The sequence below is a fragment of the Pezoporus flaviventris genome, unplaced genomic scaffold (assembly GCF_033815535.1).
Source record: "Pezoporus flaviventris isolate CSIRO_AGI_PZ_B2104156 unplaced genomic scaffold, CSIRO_AGI_Pfla_v1 ptg000277l, whole genome shotgun sequence".
Classification (NCBI taxonomy): Eukaryota; Metazoa; Chordata; class Aves; order Psittaciformes; family Psittacidae; genus Pezoporus; species Pezoporus flaviventris.
This window is the reverse complement of record NW_026892824.1, coordinates 129,167-143,580: the sequence shown is the minus strand read 5'-3', so window position 1 is coordinate 143,580 and position 14,414 is coordinate 129,167. Positions and strand designations below refer to the sequence as shown.

Here is a 14,414-nt window from a genome sequence, read left to right as displayed (position 1 = left end):
GCTGCGCGCTCCCGCGGGCACCCCGGGGCTGGGGGGGAGTCCCGAGCATCACTTCCTCCGTCCTGGGTCCGCCGCCAAACGGGACGGGGGGAGCAGGGGCGCGGGGACCCCGGGAGGGTCCCGGGATGGAGCGGGGATGTCTGGGCCCCGCCGTTGGTGGCACAGCCCCGGGCAGGGCCCTCCCTGCCGCGCCCCGGGGCCTCCCCGCGGCCGCTGACCTCAGCCCCGGGAGCCCCGACGGGGCGGCGGCCCGAGGGCGCGGACACGGCCCGGCCCGGCCGGGAACCGGGGCGGGGGGAGTGCGGGAGCCGCCAGCCTGGAGCAGACCCTGGGCCGAGGGAGGGGTGAGGGGGGGTCCCCGGTGCGAGCCCCCCCCCCCCCCATCCGCTGCCAGCCCGGGCTTTGTCCGCCCTTGAATTGAAATGGAGAGCGGCGGCCCCGGGCCGTGACGGGCGAGCGGGCTAATCCGGCCCCGCATGACTGGTCCGGGGAAACCGCTGCGGGGGGATTACCCGCCCCGCACCCCGCCAAGACGGGGGGGGGCTCAACTCAGGCCCCCCCACCCCTCCGGCCCCGCACCGGGGAGTTCGCACCCGGGCGGGCAGCGGCTTCGTCCCCACCGAGAATTGCGGGCACGCGGGGTCCGGGTCCCCATCTCCGTTCCGCTCCATCCCCTCATCCCGACCCCCGCTCGGTGCCCCGGGGCACGGGGCTGCACCCGCTGCGGGCGCCTACGGCCACATTCATGGGAGGCCCGGTGCGCAGAACCGGCCGTCGGGCCCCGTCCACAACCGGCTCGGGCCGGAGATCGCGGCCGCCCCTTCGCGCCGGGCACGGACCGGGAAGGGAGAGGGGTCCGGCGCAGCCCCGACGGTCCCTCTCCCTGGGGTTGCGTGTCTAGTCCCCGCCCTCCGAACCCGGCTGTCCCGGCGCGGCGCCCCCGGGTTGTCCCGAGCCTCGGCTCCCCGGTGCGCCCGGGGCTATCCCGGGAGATCCCCGCACTCCACTCCCCCGTGCGCCCCGGGCTGCCCCGGGGGATCCTGGGCCATTCCCGGCCCCAGCTCCCTCCGTGCGCCCGGCGCTGTCCAGGCCCGTCCTGGGCTACTCCGGGTCCTGTTACTGCTTGCGCCGGGACCTGTCCTGGGCTCCCCTCGCCGGGGCCGGTGCGTGGGGAGGGCGGGGGGCGGCAGCCGGTGTCCCCCTCCCCGCCCCATCAGCCGCGCTCTGGGCACGGGGCCGGGGCGCAGCCACCCGCCGGGCTAATCCGGGCCGTGACGGACAGGCCCGGCGCCGCAGCTCCGGTCGCCCCATAAGAGGTGCCGCGGCCCCGCCGCTCCCCATTGTTAGGGCGAGGACGCGGGGAGGCCCCGTTCGGCGGGACCGGCCCACGGGGACCCTCCGCGCCGCCCCTATAAGAGGGAAGGGGGCTGGAAGATGCTCCCGGGTGCTGAGCGCTGCGCACCAGCCGCGCCGAGCCGTGTCCAGCCGCGCCGTCTCCCAGGGGAACCGCCGGGCACCGCGCACGGACCGCCCGGCACCGGTACCGGGCAGCGGGCAGCGGGCACCGCGCACGGAACCTCCGACGCCGCGCTCCAGGGACCGGGCAGGGAGCTCAGGGCCTCGCAGCCCCGACGCCGCGCCCCGGGCATCGGCTGCAGCCCGTTGCCGGTGGAGCGGTCCCCGCGTCCCCCTTCACCCCGCCCGCAGCGGAGCCGCCCGCCCTCCCTGCGCCCCGCGCGTCCGGAAACACGCGTGGATGTAGCGGCCGGGCCGGGGGCTCCGCGGCACCATAAATACCCCGGCGGCCGCTCGCCCGCGCACTCTGCCGGGTCTCCCGGTGCCGGAGCCATGCGAGCCGCCGCGCTGGGGCTGGCGCTCCGGGCGCTCTGGGCGCTGGCCCTCTCCTCCCTCTCCAACACGCTGGCGGTGAACAACAGCGGGCGGTGGTGGTGAGTCCGTCGGTACCGGCAGCAGCACCGGCACCGGAGCAGAGGGCGGAGCGGGGCTTGGCACCGGCACGGCGGGGGCTGCCCCGTAGCCAAGGATGGGGCGCGCAGGTGCAACCCGGGGGGGACCAACGGGGCTGTGACCCGCGGCTGCGGGTCGGAGGATGCTCTGGTAGCGGATCAGAGGGGAGGGCTGAGGCAGGGAGCGGGATGCCGGTGCTCACCGTCCCCTCCTGTGCCGCAGGGGCATCATCAACGTGGCCTCGTCCACCAACCTGCTGACGGACTCCAAGAACGTGCAGCTGGTGCTGGACCCCAGCCTGCAGCTGCTGAGCCGCAAGCAGCGCAAGCTGATCCGCCAGAACCCCGGCATCCTGCACAGCGTCAGCTCCGGCCTCCAGACCGCCCTCAAGGAGTGCAAGTGGCAGTTCCGCAACCGCCGCTGGAACTGCCCCACCTCGCAGGGTCCCAACATCTTCGGCAAGATCGTTAACCGGGGTGAGGCCACGGGGCGGCGGGAGGTGGCGTGGGGCTACCCGCCCCCTCCCCCCCCCCCCCCCCCGCGGCGCCCCAGAGCCAGGATGCTCTGCAAAGCACCCTCGGTTCACCACGGGGCATCGCCAGCTCCCAGCCCATCAGCATCCCGTTGTGGCTGTGGTTAGGGGTGCCGCTGGGTGCCCCCTCTTCATCCAACAGCACCCTGAGGCCCTGCTCTCCTCCGCAGGCTGCCGGGAGACCGCGTTCATCTTCGCCATCACCAGCGCCGGTGTCACGCACTCGGTGGCACGGTCCTGCTCCGAGGGTTCCATCGAGTCTTGCACTTGTGACTACCGGCGCCGCGGCCCCGGGGGCCCTGACTGGCACTGGGGAGGCTGCAGCGACAACATCGACTTCGGGCGCCTCTTTGGGAGGGAGTTTGTGGACTCCAGTGAGAAGGGCCGAGACCTGCGATTCCTCATGAACCTGCACAACAACGAGGCTGGGCGCATGGTGAGGGCACAGGGGGGCTGCAGGCAGCACCTGGGGGGGGGGCACGGCCACCGCGGACCCTACCCTGTCCCCATGCACACACTGGGAACCGTTACAATGGGAATTCCCACCTGGCTTTGGGCAGGCTGAGCACGACGCGATGCTGCTGGGCAGCGGGGATGCCGGAGCTCATGGTGCCCCATGCCCTCCCCATCCTTCCTCTTGCAGACGGTGTTCTCCGAGATGCGCCAGGAGTGCAAGTGCCACGGCATGTCGGGCTCCTGCACTGTGCGCACGTGCTGGATGCGGCTGCCGACCTTCCGCGCTGTGGGCGACGTCCTGAAGGACCGCTTCGATGGGGCTTCCCGCGTCATCTACGGCAACAAGGGCAGCAACCGGGCCTCGCGCGTGGAGCTGCATCACCTGGAGCCCGAGAACCCGGCCCACAAACCCCCCTCGCCCCACGACCTCGTCTACTTCGAGAAGTCCCCCAATTTCTGCACCTACAGCGGGAAGACAGGGACGGCGGGGACGACCGGGAGGTTCTGCAACAGCTCCTCGCCGGGGCTGGATGGGTGCGAGCTGCTGTGCTGTGGGCGCGGGTACCGCACACGCACCCAGCGCGTCACTGAGCGCTGCAACTGCACCTTCCACTGGTGCTGCCACGTCAGCTGCCTCAACTGCACCAACACGCAGGTGCTGCACGAGTGCTTGTGAACCCCCCCAAGTGGGACCCCCCTGCACCGGCCCTGGGAGGGGGTCTATGCCACCCCCAATGACGAGTGCCTGGTGGGGATTGAAGGCATCCATGGCTGTCTCTGTGACCCTCTGTGGCCTGGCCTGGCCTGGCCCACCCTGGGGCCAGCACCCGGTCTGGGGGCTCGGTGCCAGTATGCACCGTCCCAGGGACCCCCATCCCCTTCTTACTGTAAAATACAATATTTATTGTGGATGGTTTGATGCCACACCCCCCCCCCCCCCCCAAACTTTGCTGGCCCAGGCCCTGTTTTTTATAATGAAAGATAATAATAATTAATAATTATAATTAATAATAATAATAATGCTGCTTTGTTCCAGGTTTCACTGATAGCCTTTAGAGAAGAATAAAGGATATATTTTTATCAGTCCTGTGCTGGTTCACTTGGAGGTGCTGAAGAAGGGAGGGAATGAGCAATGTTCCCCTGTCCCCCAAGCTATGGGGCTAGACACAAGCCCCCTACTGCACACAGTCCAGCCTCTCTGTCCATCCATCACCTCTACATCCACTGGCTGCCCACCCTTCTCCTCCTCTCCTCTCCCCTCTCCTCCTCTCCGTCATCCCCATCCCCTTCTTCCTCCCGCTGTGCTCGTCTCCAGCCCCAGCCATCGCTGCCGCCGCTCCTGGCTGGGGCGTCCATCCCCATGGCCGGGGAGCCCATCACCATGGCTCCTGGGCTTGCGGTATCTCCAGCACTGGAATTTGCCGGGGCGTCGGGGCTGGTGCCGCCAGGGCCGGGCGCTGGGATCGGCCACGGGAGGTACAAGGCAGCAGACAGGGAATGAGCCTCGTCCATCACCGCTGCTGGCCGGCGCTGACGGCTCCCCTCGGCTCCGGGGGGAGGAGGGGGGCCAGGGAGGGCACTGGGGTTATGGGGGCCGGGGCCAGAGGGCCGGGACCGGCCACTGGCCCCACACGCAGCCCCACACTCATGCGTGGGGTCTGGCTGCAGCCCGAGAAAGGCCGGGGCAAAGGTGGGTGCAGCTCCGCGGCTGGCAGGTGCCCTGGTGGCATGGGCATCCCACCGGGATGGGCTCCTCCTGTGATAGGCATCCCACTGGGATGGGAATCCCCCTGTGACGGGCATTCCACTAGGTAGGATATCCCATTGGGGTGGGTGTCGAACCAGAGTTAGTATCCCACTGAGATTGTGCATTCCCATGGGATGGATTTTCCCTTGGGATAAGCATCCCACAGTGCTGGGCATAGAATGGGCATCCCTGGGAAGGGCATTCCTGCGGGACAAGATTCCCACTGGGATGGGTATCCCACTGGGGTTGGCATCCACTGGGGCAGGTGCAGGGCTCACTCACACCCTCTGCCCCCTAACTCCACACCTTGGACGTAGCTGTAACCTCCGCCCCTTCACCCAGCCCCGGGGCCACGGTGACATCTAGCCTCAGGGATGCCCCAGTGCCCACCTGCAGTGGGGGGGTCCCCACAGCCCCAGAGCTGGGGCGGCATCAAAGGCTGAGGAATGACGCTGCCACCACCAGAAATATCCCCCGGAGCTGATAGTGGAAAAGTTGATGGTTTAGACGCAAAGGAGGGGGGAAAAATAACCCCCGGGGGCCCCCGCTGTCCACGCCGAGGTACAAACACAGCCTGGCGGGGTGAAAGAGCAGAAAGAACTGCGAGGAAAAGCGACTGGAAAGGAACACATCCAGAAATAGCCCTGGGAGCATCTCCCGCCTGCCGGGAGTTATCTGCCTGCTAAATTCTGCACACGCACAGGGCATGAAAATAGCCTGTTTTCCTGCGGTAGGGAGTCAGGAATATAGATAATGACATTCTTATAAGTCACCTCTGTTACTCAGCTTTTCCTGCAGGCCGGTGACGGCCGGGCACCGCAGCGACCCCCGGCCTGGGGCGCCCGGGCATGGGGCGGGGGGGGGGGGGGTGCACCCGGCTGCAGGGTCCGGACCTCCCCGGCGCGGACACATCCACCCCGCGCTGGAAATAGCCGCTGCCGCAGCAGGGCCAGGGAGAGGGACAGGGCCAGGGCGGTCCCGCCCCGCGTCAGCCCGTCACATCTGGGAAGCCGGGGAGCAGCTGGATGGTGGCCACAAGCTGGGCCTGATGTGGGATGGGAAGGGCTGGGGCGTGGGGGGGGTGTCGGTGCAGGGGTGCGGGACAGAGGGAAGGTGCCGTTCCCAGAGGTGCATCACAGATGGGATGGTGCCCACAGAATCAGGACAGAAGGGCAGGGTGGCACGCAGGGGTGCAGGACAGATGGATTGGACAGTGCCCAAGGGTGCAAGACAAAGGGACAGTGTCATTCCAAGTGGTGCAGGACAGAAGGACAGAGCCATGCCCAAAGGTGCAGGACAGAGAGACAGGACAGTGGCCAGAGATTCACGACAGGACCATGCCTAAAATTGCAGGACAGAAAGACAGGACAGGGCCCAGAGGTTCGGGACAGGGCAGTGCCCAGAGGTTCAGGGCAGAAGGGCAGGGCCACGCCCAAAGGTGCGGGACAGAGGGACAGGGCTGTTTCCAGAGGTGCAGGACAGAGAGACAGAGCCATTCCCAGCTGCGCCGACTGCCCGGTGGCATCATCCCACCACCGGGTCCATCCGCATCCCATCGCCATTGAACCGAGCCCCATCCCGGCTCCCCTCGCCCTCATCCCGTCAGCTCCCGGCTTGTCCGGCCGCAGCCCCCCCCCCATCCATCCACCGCATTCCTCCGGCGCGGGGCCAAGGCGCCCAGCAACGGTGGCAAGGGCTGGCCTCTAATCCCCGGGGCATGCCAGCCGCGGGGGGATCGTCGCCATCACCCACTCCCTCATAGGTGACCAATGCCCGAGACGAACAATTAGGGACAAAGCTGGAGCCGCCGGGGGCTAACGCCGGACTTCACGGGTGCCTTGTGCGAGTTTAATGAATTGTCCATCATCCCTTTGAGCTCCGCTCGCCTGGGCTGGATTAATCTGAGAAGCCGCAGTGGGGAAGGAGCCGCTAAGCCCGTATTTATTACTCTGCCATTGTAACTAATTGAGGTAATTATCTGTGACTCCAACCCCACCACAATGCGGCATTCACCGCATCCCCCTTCCTTCCCTTCCCTTCCCTTCCCTTCCCTTCCCTTCCCTTCCCTTCCCTTCCCTTCCTTCCCTTCCCTCTCTTTCCTTCCCACCGGGCACAGCCGGCACCGGCAGCGCGGCAGGGCCGGTGCTGGCGCTTGGCACGGTGGGATGTGGTTCAGCAGGGATGTGGCATGGCCACGGTGTGGCCGGCACCACACGCATGCAGGAGCCATCAGTGGGTGCTGGCACATGCGGGTCACGGTGTGGCCCGTGACGGTGACACACGGGGGTTATGGGGTTACGGGGACACCGGTACAGGCACGGCTGCTGCTCTCTGGTACGACTCGTGTCCGCACGGCCCTGGGGACACCGGCACCGCTGACACGCGCGAGTTCACGGCCCTCTGGGGAGACCGACACCAGAGTGGCCATTCCGGTCCCTCTAGCAGGGTCCCCGCTCCCGGGGCGGGACCCCCGGTGCCTCCCGGTGCTTTCGGTGCCGTCGGTCACCGGCTGCGCTGCGACACCTGGCGGCTACGGGCGGTACCGCCGGCCCGGTGTGGGGACTCCGGTACCCTATGGGTCACTCCCGGTGCCACCCGTGGGCACCACCGCTGGCAGCGGGGAGCGGCGAGAGCCGGGGGGATCCGGGGTGGCCCCGGGGGAGCGGTGCTGGCGCCGGCGCAGCCCGAATTAGAAGGTGATTTTCCCGGCGGGGGTTTGGGCAGGAGCAGAGCCACGGAAAGGGCCGCGCCGCTTCCCCCGCGTCTGGGACACCCAGGGCCAGGGCGGGCAGCGCGTCCGGGCCCAGCCGGGATGCACCGAGCCAGGATGCCCCGAGCCGCGCTGCTCTGCCCTGGGCTGTGCTGAGCCGGGTGAGCTGGAGCCGCCCATGCCAGGACGTGCCGAGCCGTGCTGGGTCATGCAGCGGCGCGGAGCTGTGCCAAGCAGTGCCAAGGCCGGGCCGGGCCATACCGAACCGCATCTAGCCCTGCCAGGCCGTGGCCGCGCCGCGTTGGGCTCAGGTCACCGGCACAGCCCAGACCCCGGTGCGGTGCCAGGATGCGTGGGGTGACGTGGCCGCGGGGCTGCCCACGAGCGGCCCCCCCCGGGTCCCCCTGCCCCACGCCGTGACCTCCGGGCCGGTGTCACCGGGATAATGACAGGGTCGCGCTGGGGGGCGGGGGAAGGAGCCGGTTTTAAATAACGTGCAAATTGGCCACGTTATTTGTGCGGTTTCCTCTGGCCGCGGGGCTCGGCCCCCCCGCAGAGTGACTAAGAGGTGGCGGCCTCTCGGGGGGGGGGACGACCGTGACTCACCCGGGGTCCCCCTCCGGCCGTGACGTGGGGCCGATGGCAGTGGGCCAGAGGTGCTGCACTCACGTACTCATTATGGGGAGGCCGAGGGGGGGGGGACATGGCATGTCCCCAGCCCCGCCGTGACCACTGCGGTGCCACCGGGACACCCGGGGCCTCCGAGTGACCCCGGCACCGCGGCTGGGGGCTCGGACCTCGCTGGGCTGTGTGAGGCAGGAGCAGGGACTCGGGGGGCGCCTGGAGAGGGCGATGGCCCCCCCGTTCGTGCACACACAGGGGCGAAGGCGGTGCATGGGGATCCCGCAGGCTTTATTGGGGTCAGCCCCGAGCCCCGCCCCGCCACACCCCGCCAAGGCCCGCCCCATCGAGCCCCACCCCGCCAAACCCCGCCCCTCAGGCCCATGGGGGGCTGGCGGTGCCGGGGGGGCCCCGGTGCTCTCCAGGCTGCTGCTGCTGCTGCTGTAGGTGTGGGGGTCCCGGCAGTGCCGCCACCGGGACCCCCCCGGGCCCCCCTCGGCCTCGGAGTCGGAGTCGGGGGCCGTGTGCCGGCGGATGCGGGACACAGCCTCGCGCAGAGCCTGCGCGTACAGCACCGGCCGCCGCGGCGGGAACCGGCCCCGAGGGCCCCCGCACCCCCCTGGGCTGCGCCAGGGGCTCCGGGGGGGCTCCCGGGGCGGCGAGGGGGCGGCCGGGGGGGTGACAGCCCCGGGGGCACCGGGGAGGCTGCCGGGGGCGCGATGGGCCCCGGGGACCCCCCCATGTACCGGACCTGCTGCCGCTGCACGGGGGGCACGTACTGGGCCCGGACCACCACACGGGTGGCGTCGATGAGGACGTGGCCCCCCTGCCTCCCGCCGCCCTCTGCCGACCCCCGGGGCCCGGGCCCGGTTCCCTGCAGCCCGCGGCAGCGTTTGGCTGTGCCGGGGGCTGCCGGGGCCCGCCGGGGATGGCGGCATCCCGCGGGGACGCCGGAGCCGGGCCTCGGTGGCCGCCCGGGGCAGAGTGTGGCTCCAGCCACCCGGCACAGCCCCTCGGCTCCGCGGGGCCCGGGCGGGGCTGCGCGGGGCCCGGGGGGCCCGGAGCTGCAGGGTGCGGTGGGGAGCGTCGTAAGCGGGGGGGGGAGACATAGGGGGGCGGCCCCCCCCGGCGCGCGTGGGCCGCCTGCATCCGCTGCATGTGGGCCTCGTAGCTGGGGGGGCCCGGCCTGGCCCCTGGCCCTGGGGCACGGGGTGCGCACGGCGGGGGCCAGCCCCGGGACCCCTCAGGATGGCAGCGGGTGGGGGGTGCCCGGGGCCGGGTCTCACAGGCGGGGGGGGGCGGGAGGCGAAGTCCTGCAGGTGATGGGGGTGAGCGGGGGGGCCAAGGGGGGGCCAGCTCGGCCACGAAGCGCTTCTCCAGGTACCTGCAAGACAGAGACGGGGACGTGAGGGCCGGGAGACGCAGGGTACGGGATGGGACCCCCCCGGCTCCGCTCGTGCCGCCCCCCCCTCCCCGACTCACGCGTACTCCCTGGCGATGCGGCGGTAGGTCCATGGGGGCGCGGGCCCGCACCCCGCGGCCATCGCGGCGCCGGGGGGGCTGCAACACGCCACGGTGTCGATCTCCAGCAGCAGCAGCTGGGTCCGCTCCCGGATCCGCTGCATGGCCGCGGGGGGCCGGAGCCTCGCCGGAGCCACACGTGCGCCCGCTGCCCCCCGCGCCCGGCCCCGCACCGGCCTCCCCGCGGCGCACGGCGGGGACCCCAACGCCCGTCCCAGGGGTGCTGCCCCCCCCACCCCCCCCGGGATCCCTTCCCCCCTGCGCCAAAGCGGGTTTGGCACCGAGCACTGCAGCCCACGCGGGCTCCGAGCGGAGCTTAGCAACCCTCCGGCGGCGGCATGGCAACGGCAACGGCACCGGCACCAGCACCGGCACCGCCACCGGCAGCGGCACCGGAGCACCCCCCCGGTCCAGGCTCTCACCTCTCTCCCGAGCCGGTGTTGGCCGCGGCCGCAGGCACCTCCCGGCTCCCCCCCGGACAGGAATGTGCCGGGCTCAGCACGGCCTCGCGCCTCCCCCTCCGGGAGTGCCCCACCGGGCCCCCCCCACACCGGGGGGTCCCCGCATCCACCTCGGCCCCATCCCGGCGCCAATCCCGGCCTTTGAGTAAAGCCACAGGCGGAACAAACAGGGATTTGGGGTCTGGGTGAGCTCAGCAGATTCCCCCTCACACATGGGAGGATGAAGCCCCTCCTGGCCCCCCCCCGCCCCCAGTGCCCCTCGGCGGGATCGTGCCAGCTCTGTGTTTATTCGTGGCTTCTCTCCACACTGGAAGCGGTGCCGGGTGCAGACATGGCCCAGAGTGGGCATGGGGAGTGCTGGGGGGCACAGGGGGTGCAGGGGGGCCGCCCCTGGCAGGACAGAGCTGAGTGACGGCGATTAAGCCCCAGATTCAGTGAAACCGCATGGGGGGGTGTGGGGTATGGGGGGGGAATCCAAAAGAGGGCCCCCCCCAGCACCCGCCAGGCTTTGGGGCACAAGGTGCAGTGTGGGGAGGTCTCCCCACGCAGGGAAGTGCTACCCCATGGCTGGATTATTGCTGGATGCTGCTGGTGAGTGGGGCCCCCAACCTGGGTGTCCCCAAGAGTAGGAAAGGGGGGGCACTGGGGGGGGCTGATCCCCCCACCCAAATGCCTCAGGGGCCCTGTGGGAGGACCAGGGCTTGCAGGATGTCTGAGAGGAGACGATCCCCTTGACCACGTCGCTCTCGTCCACCACCACCAGCCGGTGAACCTGGGGGGACATGGCGGGGAATGACGCTGGTGCAGGGACCCCGGGCCCCCCCCATTGCCTGTCACCCCCGGGGTTTCTTACCTCTGCTTCCACAGGCGGTTGATGATGGTTTCCAACGTCTCGTGCTTGTAACACTTGAGGACGCCCTCGAAGTAGTGGGAACGATGCTGCAGCGGCCCCGCGTCACCGTCACGTCCAGGTTGTTGTAGGTCTTCTCAGCTGCCAGGTTCTGGGGCAGGCAGAAGTGTTGGGGACACAGTGAGGACCCTCAAAACTCACAGAGCCCCCCCAAGCACAATCTTTGCCCCTTCCCCAAGTCCACAGCTACTCACAATCACGTCGAATTTGGAGTAGATGTCGACCACCCGCCCTGGGGAGGGAAAGGAACGGATCCCACGTGGATGGGGACAGCCACAGGGGTTGGGGACAACCACACACGTGGTGGCCTCACCCCAGGCCCTGTCCTCACCTGACTCATCGACAACGGGCAGCGCAGAGACGCGGTGCTGCACGAAGATGCCCAGAGCCACGTAGATGGGGGTGCTGGTGCGCACCACTGCGATGTTGCGGTAGGTGCCGATCTGCAGCTCCTCCAGCGTCTTGGCCATGAACTCGGGCTTTGGGACCTCTGCTATCTGCAGGGGACGGGGAGGGGGACAGTGCTGATGCTGGCTCGCCTCCGGCTGCCCCTGGCTCCTGGGGAGCCTGGGCCGTGGTCCTGAGGAGTGAAAGCAGAAAGCGCTGGGGGGGCACGGTGGGGGCTGGGGAACCCCCGGGCACAGGCAAGGTCCGGCTCTGGGGCTGCGGGCTCCATGCAGCGTCCTGGGAACCCCCCCTCCAACACCCACTCCTCCGCTCCAGCGCCTCGGTGGTACCTGGCACAAGCCAGGGCTGGGCTTGTTGCAGGGGGGGTCCCCGGCACTGCCACGGGGCAGTGATGGGACTTACAAAGAGCTTGAGGAACTTGAGGATGCGCTTGTGGGTGAGGATGTAGAGGGTGTTCCCTGAGTCGGGGTCTATGACGGGCAGGCGATGGATCTTGTTCCGGATCAGGGAGGAGACGGCGTCAAAGAGGCTGCAAACAGGAGGAAAATGGGACTGGGGACCCTGCCTCGCACCCAAGGGTGCTGCCAGCGCTGCCCCTCTCCCTGTGGTACCTGGCATTGGGGGAAATGCAGACCAGCGGCTTGAAGGAATCCTGCAGGTAAACCTCTGCACGGAGAGGAGGTGCTGAGGGCAGCGGCAGCACCCATGGAGCAGAGCCCCAGTGCTCTGGGTGCCCTGGGCAGGGCAGGAGGCACCCGCAGCCACCCCCTCACCTCTCCAAGTCTCTATTTTGTGCTCCTCCAGCTCGTAGATCTGCACCTGGGTGCAAGGACACAAACCAGGATCAACTGGGATCAAGCACAGGGTGGGCAGAGACCGGACCTGCGTCCCCTCATCCTCACCATGGGTGACTTGTAGTAGCGGTGCAGGATGTTGATGAAGTCGGTGATGGTCAGCATGCCTGGGGTGACGGGGACGGGACAAGGTGAGGGGGGTCCCGCAGCCCCCCCCATCCCCCCCCATCCCGCTCACTCACCCACAAAGCTTTGCTTCTTGCTGTCCCAGAGTGGGGCTGCGCGGACGCCGTTGGTGACCAGAGCGAAGAATGCCTTCTTCACCTGCAGTGGGGGCACGGGGGGGGGGGGTCACAGGGGGAGCAGGGCCCCCCTAGGTGCAGACCCTGCTGGGGTGGGGGGAGGTGAGGAGCCTCCAGACCCACCTGAAGGGAGGTGTCAAACACAACCAGTTTGGAGCTGGTGGGGATGAGGTCGTAGCAGCGATGGGACTTCATGAATGTAGTGTAGGCACCGCGGGGGGGGCGGCCTGGGGACAGGCAGCGTGAGGTGACCCCCTCAGACTCGGGACCCCCCGCACCCTGGTCCTGAGCCCCCCCGGTCCCTGCAGCCCCCGGACGCCCTCTCCCCCCCCCCCCCCCCCCCCCCCCGACGCTCCCGGTGTCACCTTCCAGTCCCGGGGGACTCAGCTCCGACGGGACCTCTGCGGCCGGGCCGGGATCGGGACCGGGGCCGGGATCCTGCGGACGGACACGGCTCGGGTCGCGGCGGTTCCGAAACCCCCGGACCCGGTTTTCCCCCGTTCCCCTCCCCTCCCGGTCCCTGTTCCCTCCCGTCCCCGATTCCCCTCGTTCCCGTCCCCTCCTGGTATCGGTTTCCTCCGTACCCTCCCGGTCCCGTTCCCTCCCGTTGCCGTTCCTCCCCGACCCGTCTCAGCGCCCGTCCCCGGTACTTCCCCGCTCCCGTCCCCGTTCCCGTTCCCACCTCCATGGCCCCGCTCGGTCCCGCCACCTCCCCACTTCCGCCAGGCTCCGGGCAGTCACTTCCGCCACCACCGGAACCTTCCCCACCGAGCGCCCCGTCCGTTCCCGTTACCGACCTTTCCCCTCCCGTCGGGTCCCAGCACCCCAGGGGGGAGGTGTCAGCGGTTGCGGGGGCAGAACCCGCCGGAAGTCACGCAGCGGGGGGGGGGGGCGCTAACACCGGTGCCCTCGGTTAGACCCGATGGGGCGGCCCCAAAGGGACCCGCCCGCCCCCCAAGTGCCCCCCCGCACCCCCCCCATGGAGGGAGGCAGCGGCTTCTCACGCGCTTTATTTAAAATAACATCCAGTGGTTGCGGACTCGGTAAAAACGGGGCTCGCGGCGCCGGGGCTGTACAGGGAACGCTCGCGGAACCGTTCGAACGCCCATCCCCGCCCCCACTCGCGGGTTTGTGGCTTTTGTTTTTTTTTTTTTTGTCCTTTTTTAACGTTTTTTTTTTGGTTTTTTTTTTTTAAACATTTTCACCTTAAACCTTTTTGCAGCTTTTTTTTTTTTTAAGGTTGCGGAAGCAGCTTTTCAATCGCCCCCGCCCCCCCCCCCCCCATCGCTTTGCACCATCCCCATCACAACAGGGGGGGCTGAGAGGGGGGAGTTCGGGGGGGTCCCCCCTCTGCGCGATGTGTTTGTGCGTTAAGAGATCCCGACCCCGCTGCCCCGGGGGGGGGTGGGGGGGGGGCTGTGCCAAGGAGGGGGGGGGCGCAGCCGGCAGCAGGGGGGGCCTCTGTGTAATGCCCCGTGGCTTCTCTGAGCCCCCCCCCAAGCCCCCCCCAGAATAGCTCCAAAACGTCGGAGATTGGGCTGCAAAATGCCGCGCCCCCCCCCCCCCCCAAATCTCAGCCCACCAGAGCACAAAGACCCCACCCATCTCATATATACAATATAAGGTATAAATAGATAAATAACCTTCCCCCCCCCAGTCCCCACCCTGCGCTGACAGCGGCTGCCCCCACTATGGGGGCTGATGCGAGTAAGGGCCCCCCCACACTCCCCCATTGCTGGGGGAGCGGGGCTGGCACACCCCTATCCCCCTCTCGCACCTTGACACGGCGCAGGGCTGGGGACAAGGGCGTCCCCCCCTGCTTTTGCCATGGAGCCCGGCAAGGGGGGCTCCTGCTGCCACATCCAAAGAGAGGAGAGGGGGGAACACATCCCCATGGAGAAGGGAACCCCCCCCACCCATGGTGGGGAGGACCCGATGGGGGGGGGCTTGGGGGGGGTGTCTCACATTTCAAAATCACAACAGA

At 69.0% G+C, this 14,414-nt stretch overlaps 3 protein-coding genes across 4 annotated transcripts; 1 reads left to right on the top strand and 2 right to left on the bottom strand.

The window, feature by feature from the left end:
• The first annotated feature begins 1,204 nt into the window (after positions 1–1,204).
• On the top strand, positions 1,205–3,701 carry WNT1 (Wnt family member 1). The gene is made up of 4 exons (XM_061443020.1): positions 1,205–1,949; positions 2,191–2,444; positions 2,671–2,936; positions 3,144–3,701. The coding sequence occupies exons 1-4, from the start codon at positions 1,435–1,437 to the stop codon at positions 3,630–3,632; spliced, it is 1,524 nt and encodes a 507-aa protein (XP_061299004.1). The 5' UTR covers positions 1,205–1,434; the 3' UTR covers positions 3,633–3,701.
• A 4,659-nt stretch (positions 3,702–8,360) lies between these two features.
• On the bottom strand, positions 8,361–10,226 carry LOC133263309 (basic proline-rich protein-like). 2 transcript variants are annotated; one of them, XM_061443030.1, is made up of 3 exons: positions 10,127–10,226; positions 9,517–9,594; positions 8,361–9,418 (listed from the first exon to the last, which is right to left on the bottom strand). In XM_061443030.1, exons 1-3 carry the CDS (start codon positions 10,135–10,137, stop codon positions 8,410–8,412), a joined length of 1,098 nt encoding a protein of 365 aa, XP_061299014.1. In that variant the 5' UTR covers positions 10,138–10,226; the 3' UTR covers positions 8,361–8,409. The 2 variants fall into 2 exon arrangements, with proteins under 2 accessions (XP_061299014.1, XP_061299013.1); XM_061443029.1 differs by lacking the exon at positions 10,127–10,226 and having other exon boundaries at positions 9,517–9,925.
• Positions 10,227–10,472: 246 nt separating this feature from the next.
• Positions 10,473–12,865, bottom strand: PRKAG1 (protein kinase AMP-activated non-catalytic subunit gamma 1). Its single transcript, XM_061443049.1, is given in 14 exon segments — positions 10,473–10,737; positions 10,740–10,788; positions 10,870–10,883; positions 10,886–10,961; positions 10,964–11,017; positions 11,121–11,158; positions 11,258–11,423; positions 11,737–11,863; positions 11,946–12,000; positions 12,108–12,153; positions 12,237–12,295; positions 12,371–12,452; positions 12,554–12,657; positions 12,796–12,865. Coding segments are annotated over 13 exon segments (885 nt in total). The 5' UTR covers positions 12,626–12,657; positions 12,796–12,865; the 3' UTR covers positions 10,473–10,690.
• Between the last annotated feature and the right edge of the window lie 1,549 nt (positions 12,866–14,414).

Coding starts and splice junctions, on each gene's coding strand:
- WNT1 (XM_061443020.1), top strand. CDS start 1,435: ATGCTCCCGGGTGCTGAGCGCTGCGCACCAGCCGCGCCGAGCCGTGTC. Junction 1,950..2,190: donor AACAACAGCGGGCGGTGGTG/GTGAGTCCGTCG, acceptor CCTGTGCCGCAG/GGGCATCATCAACGTGGCCT. Junction 2,937..3,143: donor ACAACGAGGCTGGGCGCATG/GTGAGGGCACAG, acceptor TTCCTCTTGCAG/ACGGTGTTCTCCGAGATGCG.
- LOC133263309 (XM_061443029.1), bottom strand. CDS start 9,659: ATGCAGCGGATCCGGGAGCGGACCCAGCTGCTGCTGCTGGAGATCGAC. Junction 9,419..9,516: donor CGCATCGCCAGGGAGTACGC/GTGAGTCGGGGA, acceptor TCTGTCTTGCAG/GTACCTGGAGAAGCGCTTCG.